Source organism: Oncorhynchus tshawytscha, unplaced genomic scaffold (genome assembly GCF_018296145.1).
Source record: "Oncorhynchus tshawytscha isolate Ot180627B unplaced genomic scaffold, Otsh_v2.0 Un_contig_5674_pilon_pilon, whole genome shotgun sequence".
In the NCBI taxonomy this organism is placed as follows: Eukaryota; Metazoa; Chordata; class Actinopteri; order Salmoniformes; family Salmonidae; genus Oncorhynchus; species Oncorhynchus tshawytscha.
In genome coordinates, this window is record NW_024608434.1 from 45,001 (window position 1) to 62,667 (window position 17,667).

General features: G+C 48.3%; 1 protein-coding gene across 1 annotated transcript in view; it reads left to right on the forward strand.

Annotated features, from left to right (window-relative positions):
• Positions 1-12,113, forward strand: part of LOC121838667 (EH domain-binding protein 1-like) — a gene marked incomplete at both ends in the record, with an annotated part of 56,992 nt that extends 44,879 nt beyond the window's left edge. Inside the window, 3 exons of the mRNA XM_042313154.1 lie at positions 2,930-3,037; positions 10,589-10,744; positions 11,920-12,113. Coding sequence (XP_042169088.1) covers positions 2,930-3,037; positions 10,589-10,744; positions 11,920-12,113 — 458 coding nt within the window. The remainder of the gene's footprint in view (positions 1-2,929; positions 3,038-10,588; positions 10,745-11,919) is intronic.
• Between the last annotated feature and the right edge of the window lie 5,554 nt (positions 12,114-17,667).

Genomic DNA, 17,667 nt, shown 5'->3' on the forward strand with positions numbered 1-17,667 from the left:
CTAACTAAAGATGCTAGTTAGCCTAGCTAGTAATTTGTAGCTGCAGATGCGGTAGCATAGTGCTAGCATGACTAACTAAAGATGCTAGTTAGCCAAGCTAACTAACTGAAGATGCTAGTTAGCCAAGCTAGTGATTTGTAGCGGCAGATGCGGTAGCCACCCTTTGCCTTCATGACAGCTTTGCACGCTCTTGGCATTCTCTCAACCAGCTTCACCTGGAATGCTATTGGCTACATTTCACCAGTAGTGTGTATATTTTTATTTATTTAAATGTAACCTTTATTTAACTAGGTAAGTCAGCTAAGAATAAATTATTGTATATCTATATATCTAGTCCCCCCTGCAGATACCGCTACTGTCTATGAATGTATGTGTGCTTTTAGACTTTACATATGTACTGAATAAAAATAGAAACGCAACAAATATTTCGTCCCATGTTTCATGAGTTAAAATAACTGATCCCAGAAATTTTCCACACGCACAAAAATCTTATTTCTCTTTATTTTGTGCACAAATTTGTTTGCAATCCTGTTAGTGAGCGTTTCTCATTTGCCAAGATAATTAATCCGCCTGACGTGTGGCATATCAAGAAGCTGATTAAACAGCATTATCATTGCATAGGTGCACCTTGTGCTGGGGGGCAATAAAAGGCCACTCTAAAAAATATGCTGTTTTGTCACAGAACACAATGCCACAATGTCTCAAGTTTTCCTGGAGCGTACAGTTGGCATGCTGACTGTAGGAATGTCCACCAGAGCTGTTACCAGAGAATTGAATGTTCATTTTTCTACCATAAGCCGCCTCCAAAGTTGTTTCAGAGAATTTGGCAGTATGTCCAACCGGCCTTACGACCACAGACCTTGTGTAACCACGCCAGCCCAGGACCTCCACATTCGGCTTCTTCACCTCAGCGGGATCGTCTGAGACCAGCCACCCGGACAGCTGATGAAACTGAGGAGTGTTTCTCCCTGTAATAAATCCCTTTTGTGGGGAAAAACCTCATTCTGATTGGCTGCGCCCCCCTGCCCAGTCATGTGAAATCCATAGATTTAGGGCCTATTGAATTCATATCAGTTGACTGATTCCCTTATGTGACCTTTAACTCAGTGAAACCGTGGAAGTTGTTGCTTGTTGTGTTTTTATATTTGTGTTCAGTATACGTGTGTATTAGCTGTGCCAGCAAGGCAACGTTAACAGGGTTCTATTAGTGTCTATGCATTCTCTTATTCTTAACATGTACAGTATGTGCTAACAATGACTTGGTGAATATATATGTGCTCTCTTAACCTTCTACATATGGCTAGGTATATTCAATATCAAACACACGCGCACACACACACACACACACACACACACACACACACACACGGGTCTGTGAATATATATGCTCTCTTAACCTTCTACATATATGTGCTATCTAACACACACACACACACACACACACACACACACAGGACTCTGAATATATGTTGTCTCTAAGCCCCAGCGTTGCTACCAAAGCTAACACAACTATGTTCTGTCATATACAGGTAACTGCCAAAATAATGGAAACACTATAAGGGATACAAAGTATATTGAAAACTGCTTCCACACAGGTGTGGTTCCTGAGTTAATTAATCAATTAACATCCCATTAGGTATAAAAATGCTGAACAGGTCATTATTTTGTCTATCTTGGCTATGTCCCCATAGGATGACAACGCCCCCATCCACAGGACACGAGTGGTCACTGAATGGTTTGAAGAGCATGAAAACATTGTTGACTAAATGCCATGGCCGTCTAAGTCACCAGATCTCAACCCAAATTGAACACTTGTAGGAGATTCTGGGGCGCCGCCTGAGACGGTGTTTTCCAACACCATTTGGCAAAACACCACATGATGTAATGCCTCGTGGAATAATGGTGTTGCCATTCCTCTATAGTTCCAGATGCTTGTAGAGTCTAATGCCAAGGCACGTTGAGGCTGTTCTGGCTCCTGGTGGCCCAACGCCCTGTTAAGACACTATGTTGGTGTTTCCTTTATTTTGACAGTTACTTGTATATGTGCTCTCTTAGGTAGTAGCACATTAATGTAAATGCTAACACACATATAACCTCTGAATATATGTACTCTCTTAGGCTTCAACATATATGATATCCTACTACCTAACACACATATAACCTCTGAATATATGTACTCTCTTAGGCTTCAACATATATGATATCCTACTACCTAACACACATATAACCTCTGAATATATGTACTCTCTTAGGCTTCAACATATATGATATCCTACTACCTAACACACATATAACCTCTGAATATATGTACTCTCTTAGGCTTCAACATATATGATATCCTACTACCTAACACACATATAACCTCTGATATATGTACTCTCTTAGGCTTCAACATATATAATATCCTACTACCTAACACACATATAACCTCTGAATATATGTACTCTCTTAGGCTTCAACATATATGATATCCTACTACCTAACACACATATAACCTCTGATATATATGTACTCTAATATCCTACTACCTTCAACATATAATGAATGCTTCAACATATATGATATTCTACTACCTAACACACATATAACCTCTGAATATATGTACTCTCTTAGGCTTCAACATATATAATATCCTACTACCTAACACACATATAACCTCTATAATGTACTCTCTCTTCAACATATATGATATTCTAATAACACACATATAACCTCTGAATATATGTACTCTCTTAGGCTTCAACATATATGATATCCTACTACCTAACACACATATAACCTCTGAATATATGTACTCTCTTAGGCTTCAACATATATGATATTCTACTACCTAACACACATATAACCTCTGAATATATGTGTGTATTGTATGTTTTCTCTCTGCTCACTGCTCTCCTCCCTTCCTGCTGTCTGGCCTGGTTGTTTTCAGAGATGGTAAATCAGCTCAATGCTCTCAGCTGCTTAGCCGGAGACCCTGAGGACTACTTCCTAAAGCTGGCTAGTAAAAGGCCAAGCAGCGCTCAGTCTCCCTCCCAAGGTCTTTCTGTTTTCAACTTTCAACCTTTTCTCTTTTTCGTTCTCACTCTGTGTTCTCGTTCTGTTGTTCTGTCCCGTTTTGTCTTGTTCTTTCTAACTCTCGTTTCTCCCTCTACTGCCCTAGCTCTCTCTCTCTCTCTACTGCCCTAGCTCTATCTCTCTACTGCCCTAGCTCTCTCTCTACTGCCCTAGCTCCTCTCTCTCCTGCCCTAGCTCTCTCTCTACTGCCCTAGCTCTCTCTCCTCTCTCCTGCCCTAGCTCTCTCTCTCTACTGCCCTAGCTCTCTCTCCCTCTCCTGCCCTAGCTCTCTCTCTCTACTGCCCTAGCTGCTCCTAGCTCTAGCTCTCTCTCCTGCCCTACTGCTCTCTCTCTCTACTGCCCTAGCTCTCTCTCTACTGCCTAGCTCTCTCTCTCCTGCCCTAGCTCTCTCTCTCTCCTGCCCTCTCTCTCTCTCCTGCCCTAGCTCTCTCTCTCTCCTGCCCTAGCTCTCTCTCTCTCCTGCCCTAGCTCTCTCTCCTGCCCTGCCCTAGCTCTCTCTCTCTGCCCTAGCTCTCTCTCTCTCTGCCTAGCTCTCTCTCTCTCCTGCCCTAGCTCTCTCTACTGCCCTAGCTCTCTCTCTCTACTGCCCTAGCTCTCTCTCTACTGCCCTAGCTCTCTCTCCTGCCCTAGCTCTCTCTCTCTCTGCTGCCCTAGCTCTCTCTCTACTGCTCTCTCTCTCCTGCCCCTAGCTCTCTCTCTCTACTGCCCTAGCTCTCTCTCTCCTGCCCTAGCTCTCTCTCTCTCTGCCCTAGCTCTCTCTCCTCTCTGCCCTAGCTCTCTCTCTCTCTACTGCCCTAGCTCTCTCTCTCCTCTCTCCTGCCCTAGCTCTCTCTCTCTCCTGCCCTAGCTCTCTCTCTCTCCTGCCCTAGCTCTCTCTCTCTCCTGCCCTAGCTCTCTCTCTCTGCCTATCTCTCTCTCTACTGCCCTCTCTCTCTCTACTGCCCTAGCTCTCTCTCTCTGCCCTCTACTGCTCCTGCCTAGCTCTCTCTCTCTCCCCTAGCTCTCTCTCTCTACTGCCCTAGCTCTCTCTCTCTCTCCTGCCCTAGCTCTCTCTCCCTCTACTGCCCTAGCTCTCTCTCCCTCTCCTGCCCTAGCTCTCTCTCCCTCTCCTGCCCTAGCTCTCTCTCTCCCTCTCCTGCCCTAGCTCTCTCTCTCTCTGCCCTAGCTCTCTCTCTCCTCTCCTGCCCTAGCTCTCTCTCTCCCCTCTCCTGCCCTCTCCCTCTCTCTCTAGCTCTCTCCCTCTCCTGCCCTAGCTCTCTCTCTCTGCTGCCCTAGCTCTCTCTCTCTACTGCCCTAGCTCTCTCTCTTTCTACTGCCCTAGCTCTCTCTCCCCTCCTGCCCTAGCTCTCTCTCTCTACTAGCTCTCTCTCCCTCTCCCTCTCCTGCCTAGCTCTCTCTCCCTCTCCTGCCCTAGCTCTCTCTCTCCCTCTCCTGCCCTAGCTCTCTCTCTCTACTGCCCTAGCTCTCTCTCTCTCTCCTGCCCTAGCTCTCTCTCTCCCTCTCCTGCCCTAGCTCTCTCTCTCTCCTCTCCTGCCCTAGCTCTCTCTCCCTCTCCTGCCCTAGCTCTCTCTCTCCCTCTCCTGCCCTAGCTCTCTCTCTCCCTCTCCTGCCCTAGCTCTCTCTCTCTACTGCCCTAGCTCTCTCTCCCTCTCCTGCCCTAGCTCTCTCTCCCTCTCCTGTTCTAGCTCTCTCTCTCTGCCCTAGCTCTCTCTCTCTCCTGCCCTAGCTCTCTCTCTCTCTACTGCCCTAGCTCTCTCTCCCTCTCCTGCCCTAGCTCTCTCTCCCTCTCCTCTAGCTCTCTCTCTCTCTCCTGCCCTAGCTCTCTCTCTACTGCCCTAGCTCTCTCTCCCTCTCTGCCCTAGCTCTCTCCCTCTCTGCCCTACTGCCCTCTCTCTCTCTCTCTCCCTCTCCTGCCCTAGCTCTCTCTCTCTGCTGCCCTAGCTCTCTCTCCCTCTCCTGCCCTAGCTCTCTCTCTCTACTGCCCTAGCTCTCTCTCTCCCTCTCCTGCCCTAGCTCTCTCTCTCCTCTCCTGCCCTAGCTCTCTCTCTCTCTCCCTCTCCTCTCTCCTGCCCTAGCTCTCTCTCTCCCTCTCCTGCCCTAGCTCTCTCTCTCCCTCTCCTGCCCTAGCTCTCTCTCTCTGCTGCCCTAGCTCTCTCTCCCTCTCCTGCCTAGCTCCCTCTCTACTGCCCTAGCTCTCTCTCCCTCTCCTGCCCTAGCTCTCTCTCTCCCTCTCCTGCCCTAGCTCTCTCTCTCCCTCTCCTGCCCTAGCTCTCTCTCCCTCTCCTGCCCTAGCTCTCTCTCCCCTCTCCTGCCCTCTCTCTCTCCCTCTCCTGCCCTAGCTCTCTCTCCCTCTCCTGCCCTAGCTCTCTCTCCCTCTCCTGCCCTAGCTCTCTCTCTCCTCTACTGCCCTAGCTCTCTCTCTCCCTAGCTCTCTCTCCCTCTCTCTCCTCTCTCTACTGCCCTAGCTCTCTCTCCTCTCCTGCCCTAGCTCTCTCTCTCCCTCTCTACTAGCTCTACTGCCCTAGCTCTCTCTCTCTCTACTGCCCTAGCTCTCTCTCTCTCTCTACTGCCCTAGCTCTCTCTCTCCCTCTGCTGCCCTAGCTCTCTCTCTCCCTCTCCTGCCCCTAGCTCTCTCTCCCTCTCCTGCCCTAGCTCTCTCTCCCTCTCCTGCCCTAGCTCTCTCTCTCTACTGCCCTAGCTCTCTCTCCTCTACTGCCCTAGCTCTCTCTCTCTCTGCCTCCTCTCTCTCTGCCCTAGCTCTCTCTCTCCTCTCCTGCTCTCTCTCTCCTCTCTGCCCTAGCTCTCTCTCTCTTCTAGCTCTCTCCCTCTCTGCCCCTAGCTCTCTCTCTCTACTGCCCTAGCTCTCTCTCTCTCTGCCTAGCTCTCTCTCTCCTGCCCTAGCTCTCTCTCTCCCTCTACTGCCCTAGCTCTCTCTACTGCCCTAGCTCTCTCTCTCTACTCTCTCTCTCTCTCTGCTCCTAGCTCTCTCTCTCTGCCCTAGCTCTCTCTCTGCCCTAGCTCTCTCTCTCTGCCCTAGCTCTCTCTCTACTGCCCCTAGCTCTCTCTCTCTCTCCTGCCCTAGCTCTCTCTCTCTCTCTCTACTCTCTCTCTCCTGCCCTAGCTCTCTCTCTCTACTGCCCTAGCTCTCTCTCTCTCTCTCCTGCCCTAGCTCTCTCTCTCTGCTGCCCTAGCTCTCTCTCCCTCTCCTGCCCTAGCTCTCTCTCTCTCCTGCCCTAGCTCTCTCTCCTCTACTGCCCTAGCTCTCTCTCTACTCCCTAGCTCTCCTCCTAGCTCTCTCTCTCTCTCTCCTGCCCTAGCTCTCTCTCCCTCTCTGCCCTAGCTCTCTCTCCCTCTACTGCCCTAGCTCTCTCTCCCTCTACTGCCCTAGCTCTCTCTCTACTGCCCTAGCTCTCTCTCTCCCTGCCCTAGCTCTCTCTCTCTGCCCTAGCTCTCTCTCCTGCTGCCCTAGCTCTCTCTCTCTCTGCTGCCCTAGCTCTCTCTCTCTACTGCCCTAGCTCTCTCTCTCCCTCTCTCCTGCCCTAGCTCTCTCTCCCTCTACTGCCCTAGCTCTAGCTCTCTCTCTCTCTCTAGCTCTCTCTCTACTGCCCTAGCTCTTTCTCTCTCTCTCCCTAGCTCTCTCTCTCTCTACTGCCCTAGCTCTCTCCCTCTCTGCCCTAGCTCTCTCTCTCTCTCTCTACTGCCCTAGCTCTCTCTCTCTCTCTCCTGCCCTAGCTCTCTCTCCTCTCCTAGCTCTCTTTCTCTCTGCCCTCTCTCTCTCTACTGCCCTAGCTCTCTCTCTCTACTGCCCTAGCTCTCTCTGCCCTAGCTCTCTCTCTCTCTACTGCCCTAGCTCTCTCTCTCTACTGCCCTAGCTCTCTCTCTCCCTCTCCTGCCTAGCTCTCTCTCTACTGCCCTAGCTCTCTCTCTCTCTCCTGCCCTAGCTCTCTCTCTCTCTCCTGCCCTAGTTCTCTCTACTGCCCTAGCTCTCTCTCTACTGCCCTAGCTCTCTCTCTCTCTGCCCTAGCTCTCTCTCTCTCTACTGCCCTAGCTCTCTCTCCCTCTCCTGCCCTAGCTCTCTCTACTGTCCTAGCTCTCTCTCTCCCTCTCCTGCCCTAGCTCTCTCTCCCTCTCCTGCCCTAGCTCTCTCTCTACTGCCCTAGCTCTCTCTCTCTACTGCCCTAGCTCTCTCTCTCTCTCTACTGCCCTAGGTCTCTCTCTCTGCTGCCCTAGCTCTCTCTCTCCCTCTCCTGCCCTAGCTCTCTCTCTCTACTGCCCTAGCTCTCTCTCCTCTCCTGCCCTAGCTCTCTCTCTCTACTGCCCTAGCTCTCTCTCTCTACTGCCCTAGCTCTCTCTCCCTCTCCTGCCTAGCTCTCTCTCCCTCTACTGCCCTAGCTCTCTCTCTCCCTCTCCTGCCTAGCTCTCTGTCTCTACTGCCCTAGCTCTCTCTCCTCTCTGCTGCCCTAGCTTCTCTCTCTACTGCCCTAGCTCTCTCTCTCTCTGCCCTAGCTCTCTCTCTCTGCTGCCCTAGCTCTCTCTCTCTCCTCTCCTGCCCTAGCTCTCTCTCTACTGCCCTAGCTCTCTCTCTCTCTACCCCTAGCTCTCTCTCTCTGCCCTAGCTCTCTCTCTCTAGCCTAGCTCTCTCTCTCTACTGCCTTTCTCTCTCTCTCTCTGCCCTAGCTCTCTCTCTCTACTGCCCTAGCTCTCTCTCTCTACTGCTCTAGCTCTCTCTCTCTACTGCCCAGGCTCTCTCTCTCTACTGCCCTAGCTCTCTTTCTACTGCCCTAGCTCTCTCTCTACTGCCCTAGCTCTCTCTCTCTCTCTACTGCCCTAGCTCTCTCTCTCTACTGCCCTAGCTCTCTCTCTCTCTCTCTACTGCCCTAGCTCTCTCTCTCCTCTACTGCCCTAGCTCTCTCCCTCTACTGCCCTAGCTCTCTCCCTCTACTGCCCTAGCTCTCTCTCTCTACTGCCCTAGCTCTCTCTCTGCTGCCCTAGCTCTCTCTCTCTCTCTCTACTGCCCTAGCTCTCTCTCTCTCTACTGCCTAGCTCTCTCTCTCTCTACTGCCCTAGCTCTCTCTCTCTACTGCCCTAGCTCTCTCTCTCTCTCTACTGCCCTAGCTCTCTCTCTCTCTCTACTGCCCTAGCTCTCTCTCTCTCTCTGCCCTAGCTCTCTCTCTCTCTACTGCCCTAGCTCTCTCTCTCTCTACTGCCCTAGCTCTCTCTCTCTACTGCCCTAGCTCTCTCTCTCTCTCGGCCCTGGCTCTCTCTCTCTCTCTCTACTGCCCTAGCTCTCTCTCTCTCTACTGCCCTAGCTCTCTCTCTCTCTACTGCCCTAGCTCTCTCTCTCTCTACTGCCCTAGCTCTCTCTCTCTCTCTACTGCCCTAGCTCTCTCTCTCTCTGCCCTAGCTCTCTCTCTCTCTACTGCCCTAGCTCTCTCTCTACTGCCCTAGCTCTCTCTCTCTACTGCCCTAGCTCTCTCTCTCTCTACTGCCCTAGCTCTCTCTCTCTACTGCCCTAGCTCTCTCTACTGCCCTAGCTCTCTCTCTCTACTGCCCTAGCTCTCTCTCTCTCTCTCTGCCCTAGCTCTCTCTCTCTCTACTGCCCTAGCTCTCTCTCTCTCTCTACTGCCCTAGCTCTCTCTCTCTCTACTGCCCTAGCTCTTCTCTCTCTACTGCCCTAGCTCTCTCTCTCTACTGCCCTAGCTCTCTCTCTCTACTGCCCTAGCTCTCTCTCTCTCTACTGCCCTAGCTCTCTCTCTCTCTACTGCCCTAGCTCTCTCTCTCTACTGCCTAGCTCTCTCTCTCTACGGCCCTATCTCTCTCTCTCTTCTACTGCCCTAGTTCTCTCTACTGCCCTAGCTCTCTCTCTACTGCCCTAGCTCTATCTCTCTCTACTGCCCTAGCTCTCTCTCTCTCTCTGCTGCCTAGCTCTCTCTCTCTCCGGCCCTAGCTCTCTCTCTCTACTGCCCTAGCTCTCTCTCTCTACTGCCCTAGCTCTCTCTCTACTGCTAGCTCTCTCTCTCTCTACGGCCCTAGCTCTCTCTCCACTGCCCTAGCTCTGTCTCTCTACTGCCTCTAGCTCTCTCTCTCTACTGCCCTAGCTCTCTCTCTACTGCCCTAGCTCTCTCTCTCTACTGCCCTAGCTCTCTCTCTACTGCCCTAGCTCTCTCTCTACTGCCCTAGCTCTCTCTCTATCTCTACTGCCCTAGCTCTCTCTATCTCTACTGCCCTAGCTCTCTCTCTTTCTACTGCCCTAGTTCTCTCTACTGCCCTAGCTCTCTCTCTCCCTACTGCCCTAGCTCTCTACTGCCCTAGCTCTCTCTCTACTGCCCTAGCTCTCTCTCTGCTGCCCTAGCTCTCTCTCTACTGCCCTAGCTCTCTCTCTCTACTGCCTAGTTCTCTCTACTGCCCTAGCTCTCTCTACTGCCCTAGCTCTCTCTCTCTACTGCCCTAGTTCTCTCTACTGCCCTAGCTCTCTCTCTCTACTGCCCTAGCTCTCTCTCTCTCCCCTCTCTGTACCATTGGTGATGTAGTCGTGTTGCCTGGTGTTCTCGTGTTGCACTTCAGATTTCGTTTAGTACATTGGTTGGTTTTCATTGGCTGGTTTTCATTGGCTGGTTTTCATTGGTTGGTTTTCATTGGCTGGTTTTCATTCCTTTTTCAGTTTGCCCTCTTGGTGTCCAAGCCCCGAACCCTGAACCTCCCCCTTTTGTCTGCAATTTGTAGTGAACCAATGATCAGTCATATTCCTCGTTTATGGTGTTGCTTTGTCACCATAGAGAAAACAACACACACACAATGCTGCTGCCACTTGTGACAATGATGGCCTAATATGGCCCAGAATGCAGCAGGAGAAATACCACACCTTATCAGCTACTACCACTTCACTACGTATTTCACACACTCTCCCACACTCTCTCTCACACACACACCACACACACACACACACACCACACTCGCTCATCATCTCACTCACTCTGGCAATAGACTTTCTCACGCTCACATACCACATTCAGAAGTACACACAGTTAGCATTTTGTTTCTCACACACTGTTGAGACACAGACACACACAACCTAGACAGTCTTTGTTGTCTTGATGAGGAAGAAGATGAATCTCTTGAACTCTGTAGCACCTCCCAGCCTGCACTAGTGGCTCTCATGGCAACCCGGTTCCATCAATCTCTGCTGAATTCCCCCACTGGACTCCAACTGTAGTGAAGCTGGACAGAGATGGACAGGCATTAACCAGTCACCTTTTACCAGAAGGAAGGAATACTTCTGGAAACCAAATGAACTCGAGTGGTTCACTCCAAAGTGCAGATTATTTTTGTCCCCTTTCATTTCTGTATGTTTGTCTTCATTTTGACACTTTCATCGGGGTTTTTGGTTGTGAGGATGTTTCATCTCGTTTTCTTCTGCTAGTTTGAACTGTTTTCCTTACTTTTTGTCTGTTTGTTTTTGTTTTGTTAAATTTGTTCTTTCGTTCCTGCATTTTTTTGGTTCCCATGGCGACAGAGCTGATCAGTAAGCTGAACTTCCTGGAGGAGGATCAGGACACGCCCCCTGCCCTCTGCTCCAATCCCTTCGAAGATCCGGCTGATGATGTTGATGACCCCTCCCATCTGGAACACACCAATCACTTCAACCCGTTCGGTGATGATGATGATGATGGTAGGCTTGACCTTTGACCTCTATCTACCTGTTCTGTCTCTCTCTGTACTGTATGTCTACCTGTCTATAAGGGACTAGGGGTTTTAGCAGTTTGATTTACACTGCATGGCCAAAAGCATGTGGACACCTGCTAGTTGAACATCTCACTCATTCCAAAATCATAATATGTAGTTGTGCCCCCTTTGCTGCTATAACAGCCTCCACTCTTCTGGGAAGGCTTTCCACTAGATGTTGGAACATTGCTGCAGGGACTTACTTCCAATCAGCCACGAGCATTAGTGATGTTGGGCGATTAGGTCTGGCTCGCAGTCAGCGTTCCAATTCATCCCTAAAGGTGTTTGATGGGGTTGAGGTCAGGGCTCTGTGCAGGCCAGTCAAGTTTTCCACACCCATCTCGACAAACCATTTCTGCATGGACCTCACTTTGTGCACAGGGGCATTGTCATGTTGAAACAGGGAACGTCCTTCCCCAAACTGTTGCCACAAAGTTGGAAGCACAGAATGGTCTAGAATGTCATTGTATGCTGTGAGGTTAAGATTTCCCTTCTCTGGAACAAAAGGGTCCGGACCATGAAAAACAGTCCCAGACCATTATTCCTCCTCCACCAAACTTTACAGTTGGCACTATGCATTGGGACATGGGGTGTCCAAACATAATGCATTCGGTGTACATTATACCTCATCCACCAAACTTTACAGTTGGCACTATGCATTGGGACAGGGGTGTCCACATAATGTCGGTGTACATTATACCTCATCCACCAAACTTTACAGTTGGCACTATGCATTGGGACAGGGGTGTCCACATAATGTAGGTGTACATTATTATGGGGTCGACATCAAAGACTGATTTATTATCCTATATTATATTTATATTTTATATTGTGTTTTCAATCCAAGTTTATTGACATAGTTGTTGAAAGATTTATTTTATTGTTCTGAGGTTGTTTATAAAGTGCCTGGCAAACTAAATGTTACCCTTTTGTTGCTGTCGAGATGTCAAGAAATGTCACGTAGCATTGTGAATCCTGTGCGTTTATGTATTCTGTCAGTAAAGCAGAATACTGACAGACAGACAGACAGCTAAGATAATATTGACCCATCTCTCTCTTGCCCTTTCTCTCTGTCACAGGACCCCCTCCCTGCCCCCTCCCTCACCCTCCGACAGGACCCAGAGGCCTACTATGTCCAGGAACCCTCCAACCCCTTCGACGAGGACGAAGTCAACACACACTCGCACACAGAGTACAACCCGTTTGACGAGCCCGACCAGGACCCAGACCTAGTCCCAGACCCTGACCCCCAGGGGCCCCAGCCGGAGGCTCCCAAACCCAGGGGAGGAAGGGGTCAGGCCGGTGGATATGAGCAAGTACCTGTATGCTGACACCAACCCACCACCAGAGGACCAACTGGATGAGTGAGTTACAGGGGGATGTGGGTGGGGGGGGGGGGTTAAAGAGAGGAGATTTGGGGATGATTACAGGTTTCAGTCATAAAGTGAATTTGTTCTCTAGTGTGTGTCAGGGTTTCTGTTAGGAAAATGGGAAGATTTTAATTTAACGGCCATTTATATTATATAAATGCACTATACCCATATATATATATATATATGTATTGGGTCACTCTCATTGGGTCACTCTCATTGGGTCACTCTCATTGGGCCACTCTCATTGGGCCACTCTCATTGGGCCACTCTCATTGGGCCACTCTCATTGGGCCACTCTCATTGGGCCACTCTCATTGGGCCACTCTCATTGGGCCACTCTCATTGGGTCACTCTCATTGGGCCACTCTCATTGGGTCCCTCTCATTGGGTCACTCTCATTGGGTGCATAAGCCATGAGGCCGTTCACTCACAGTGCAACAGCCAATCACATTTAGATGACGGTAATTCATCTGAACAGAGCATTCAACTCATGTAATGAAGCAGCCAATCAAACGTAGTTTTCAAACATTTGCCAAAATGCAATTGGTGGGAAAACAACATTCTAAACAGAGCACCTTCAAAACGACCAGGAAGCTCTAATGGGCCACAGAGGAATGGAGGATCATGAGCTTCTTTTAATTAAAATAGCTGTGGAGGGTTTCAGATAGAGGTCGACCAATTATGATTTTTCAACGCCGATACCGATTATTGGAGGACCAAAAAAAGCTGATACCGATTAATCGCCCGATTAAAAAAATATTTAATTTATTTGTAATAATGACAATTACAACAATACTGAATAAACACTTATTTTAACTTAATATAAAACATCAATAAAATCAATTTAGCCTCAAATAAATAATGAAACATTTGGTTTAAATAATGCACAAAAAAAGTGTGGAGAAGAAAGTAATATGTGCCATGTAAGAAAGCTAACGTTTAAGTTCCTTGCTCAGAACATGAGAACATATGAAAGTTGGTGGTTCCTTTTAACATGAGGCGGCAGGGTAGCCTAGTGGTTAGAGCGTTGGACTAGTAACCGGAAGGTTGCAAGTTCAAACCCCCCGAGCTGACAAGGTACAAATCTGTCGTTCTGCCCCTGAACAAGGCAGTTAACCCACTGTTCCTAGGCCGTCATTGAAAATAAGAATGTGTTCTTAACTGACTTGCCTGGTTAAAGGTAAAATAAAATAAAAAATGAGATATTCCAAGGTAAGAGGTTTTAGGTTGTAGTTAATATATATATTTATAGGACGATTTCTCTCTATACCATTTGTATTTCATATACCTTTGACTATTGGATGTTCTTATAGGCACTTTAGTATTGCTAGTGTAACAGTATAGCTTCCGTCCCTCTCCTCGCCCCTACCTGGGTTCGAACCAGGAACACATCGACAACAGCCACACTCGAAGCATCGTTACCCATCGCTCCACAAAAGCCGCGGCCCTTGCAGCGCAAGGGGAATAACTAGTCCAAATCTAAAAGCGAGTGACGTTTGAAACAGTATTAGCGCACACCCAGCTAACTAGCTCGCCATTTCACATTGGTTACACCAGCCATTAGGCTGATAGGCTTGAAGTCATAAACAGCGCTGTGCTTGCGAAGAGCTGCTGGCAAAACGCACGAAATGATTACGGGCCTGCTGCTGCTCAGTCAGACTGCTCTATCAAATCAGACTTAATTATAACATAATAACACACAGAAATACGAGCCTTTGGTCATTCATATGATCGAATCCGAAACTATAATTTCGAAAACAAAACGTTTATTATTTCAGTGAAATACGGAACCCTTCGGTATTTTATCTAACGGGTGGCTTCCCTAAGTCTAACTATTCTTGTTACATTGCACACCCTTCAATGTATGTCATACTTACGTAAAATTGTGGAAAATTAGTTCGCAATGAGCCAGGCGGCCCAAACTGTTGCATATACCCTGACTCTGCGTGCAATGAACACAAGAGAAATGACACAATTTCACCTGGTTAATATTGCCTGCTAACCTGGATTAGTAGTTATAACTAGTGATTATGATTGATTGTTTTTTTATAAGATAAGGTTAATGCTAGCTAGCAATTTACCTTGGCTTCTACTGCATTTGTGTAACAGGCAGGCTACTCGTGGAGTACAATGGTTAGAGCCTTGGACTAGTTAACTGTGCGGTTGCAAGATTGGATCCCCTGAGCTGACAAGGTGAAAATCTGTCGTTCTGCCCCTGAACAAGGCAGTTAACCCACAGTTCCTAGGCAGTCATTGTAACAGAGGCTGGATCACAGTGTATCAATGTGTCCATGTAACAGAGGCTGTATCACAGTGTATCAATGTGTCCATGTAACAGATTCTGGTGATTTGAACTTTTAAGATTTGTAGCATTTTTATGATTAACCACGTGACAATGATTTTGAGAAACGAGAGGGTTATTATTGACATTAAACACAAAAATGCGCATATGAAAATCAGAACCGACACGCGGAATTTGTAGAAATGATAAGATACATTTGAAGCGTCGCCAAACTTGAAACTCACGCGCCGCGCTAGTAACTCTTTATAAAATATTTGCCTCCACGTTTCCACGGTCAGATTTTGGCTACAGGCTCCTTATGAAGCAAGGTAACACATGCTTCATAATATGAAATAAAACATTCAGGTTTCAAACAATGAAGTATTTTCAGAGTGCACGCTGCCTCCGGCTCACATTGTAAAGGGGTGAAGGAAGCGCTCTTAGCCTGTCACCTGCACCTGAATGGTGAATGGGAGGCGCGCTTCAACTACCAGTTGAGAAATAAAAATAGCTCTTTTTAATCGTGCACCAAAACTGTGTTTAACACGTGATTGCATTTAGCATTTTGGCGCAATGAATGGGTTTACTAACAGCATGTTTTACTCCGGCAGCAGCCAGCCGAGGAGATGCAGGAGAAATCCCTCTCAAAATAGTCTCTGAATGCTGTGCGCGTGTGATAGTTGTGTTGGATAAATAAGATACGCGATGACCAATGAAAATACACACAGGCCAATTTAATTCCGCTAAATTATGCAAATTACCTATAGACCGATAAGCATGACGGTCAAATGTATTTCCGTCAGATTAATAAAACAACTATGGGATTATTTTTTCTCCTTGTCATTTCTGCCCGGCAACAGTTTTATTTATCGGCAACAAAAAAGGACAAAAGCAGTCAATTGCCAGCTAACAGAAACCCTGGTGTGTGTATCTGTATTTGTCTTCGTGTGTGTGTGTCTGTATATGTGTGTGTGTAACCTTGTGGGAGTTACACAAGGCCCCCCCAACTCTAAGACACAGAGTGACTTGGGAGCTCTTTCAGAAACAAGGACTTGGTTGTTCCCTGCATTCTTTCTGCTTGTCTGCCCCCCTATCCCCCTCACCTCCGTCCTCCATCCCTATTCACCCCCTCTCACTACAAATTACTGCCTCATGACTCCTTGTCGAACAGCAATTTACAGTTAGTTAAACCTTCCATTTTGGTGAGTTGTGGAGGTGGGGTACAGTTCTCTTGGGTAAACTCTAAATTAACTTGGATATAATACATAAGCCTATCTTTCCTATTCAGTTTGGATTGAGGGGATATTTCCTATGGTGACCCTTTAACTTTGTCAAAACCCTAGAATACTCAACCCCCTGACTAACATTCCTTCTCCCAACTCCCTCACTAACATTCCTCTTCCAACCCCTCAAACATTCCTCCTCCCAACCCCTGGCTAACATTCCTCCTCCCAACCCTCAAACATTCCTCCTCTCAACCCCTGGCTAACATCCTCCCCTCAACCCCTCTAACATTCCTCCTCCCAACCCCCTGGCTAACATTCCTCCTCCCAACCCCTGACTAACATTCTTCCTCCCAACCCCTGGCTAACATTCCTCCTCCCAACCCCTGACTAACATTCCTCCTCCCAACCCCCTGACTAACATTCTTCCTCCCAACCCCCTGGCTAACATTCCTCCTCCCAACCCCTGGCTAACATTCTTCCTCCCAACCCCTGGCCCCCCTGGCTAACATTCCTCCTCCCAACCCCCTGACTAACATTCCTCCTCCCAACCCCTGGCTAACATTCTTCCTCCCAACCCCCTGACTAACATTCTTCCTCCCAACCCCTGACTAACATTCTTCCTCCCAACCCCTGGCTAACATTCCTCCTCCCAACCCCCTGACTAACATTCTTCCTCCCATCCCCATCATAAGCCACTCCAAGGTTATTGAGTCCACCATGTTTAGTTTTTTTGTTGTCTCGGTGACGTCCCAAATGGCACCCTATTACCCACATAGTGCAATACTTTCATGTAGTGTATATATAGACAATATGGTGGCATTTGGGACTCAGCCCTGGGAGGGAGAGATGGAGGGGGGGAGAGATGGAGGGGAGAGACATGGAGGGGGAGAGAGATGGAGGGAGAGAGAGAGAGATGGATGGAGGGGGGAGGGAGAGAGAGATGGAGGGGAGAGATGGAGGAGGAGATGGAGAGATGGAGAGAGATGGATGGAGGGAGAGATGGAGGGAGGGGAGAGAGATGGAGGGGAGAGAGATGGAGGGAGAGAGAGAGGGATGGATGGAGGGAGAGAGAGATGGAGGGATGGATGGAGGGAGAGAGAGAGAGAGAGGGAGGGAGAGAGAGGGGAGGAGCGAAGTGTTTTGACTGGGGCTGTGGAAGGAGGGAGGGGAGAGGAAGGGAGGGAGGAAAGAAAGAGAGGGGAGGCTCAGTGTTTTGACTGGGGCTGTGGTGTGACAGTCGTGGCAGAAAGTATTGAGAATGACACAAATATTAATTTCCACAAAGTTTGCTGCTTCACTGTCTTTAGATAATTTCGTCAGATGTTACTATAGAATACTGAAGTGTAATTACAAGCATTTCAAAGGCTTGTATTAACAATTACATGAAGTTGATGCAAAGAGTCAATATTTGCAGTGTTGCCCTTTCTTTTTCAAGACCTCTGCAATCAACCCTGGCATGCTGTCAATTAACTTCTGGGCCACATCCTGACTGATGGCAGTCCATTCTTGCATAATTAATGCTTGGAGTTTGTCAGAATTTGTGGGTTTTGTTTGTCCACCCGCCTCTTGAGGATTGACCACAAGTTCTCAATGAGATTAAAGTCTGGGGAGTTTCTGGCCATGGACCCAAAATATCAATGTTTTCTTTCCCGAGCTAATTTCGCTATCACTTCTTTGCCTTATGGCAAGGTGTTTCCATCATGTTGGAAAAGGCATTGTTCGTCACCAACTGTTCCTGGATGGTTGGGAGAAGTTGTTCTGGAGGATGTTGGTACCTTTATCTTTATTCATGGCTGTGTTCTTAGGCAAAATTGTGAGTGAGCCCACTCCCTTGGCTGAGAAGCAACCCCACACATGAATGGTCCCAGGATGCTTTACTGTTGGCATGACACAGGACTGATGGTAGCGCTCACCTTGTCTTCTCCGGACAAGCTTTTTTATGGATGCCCTGTAACTGAAAGAGCAATACGTAACTGGAACGAAGTACAAT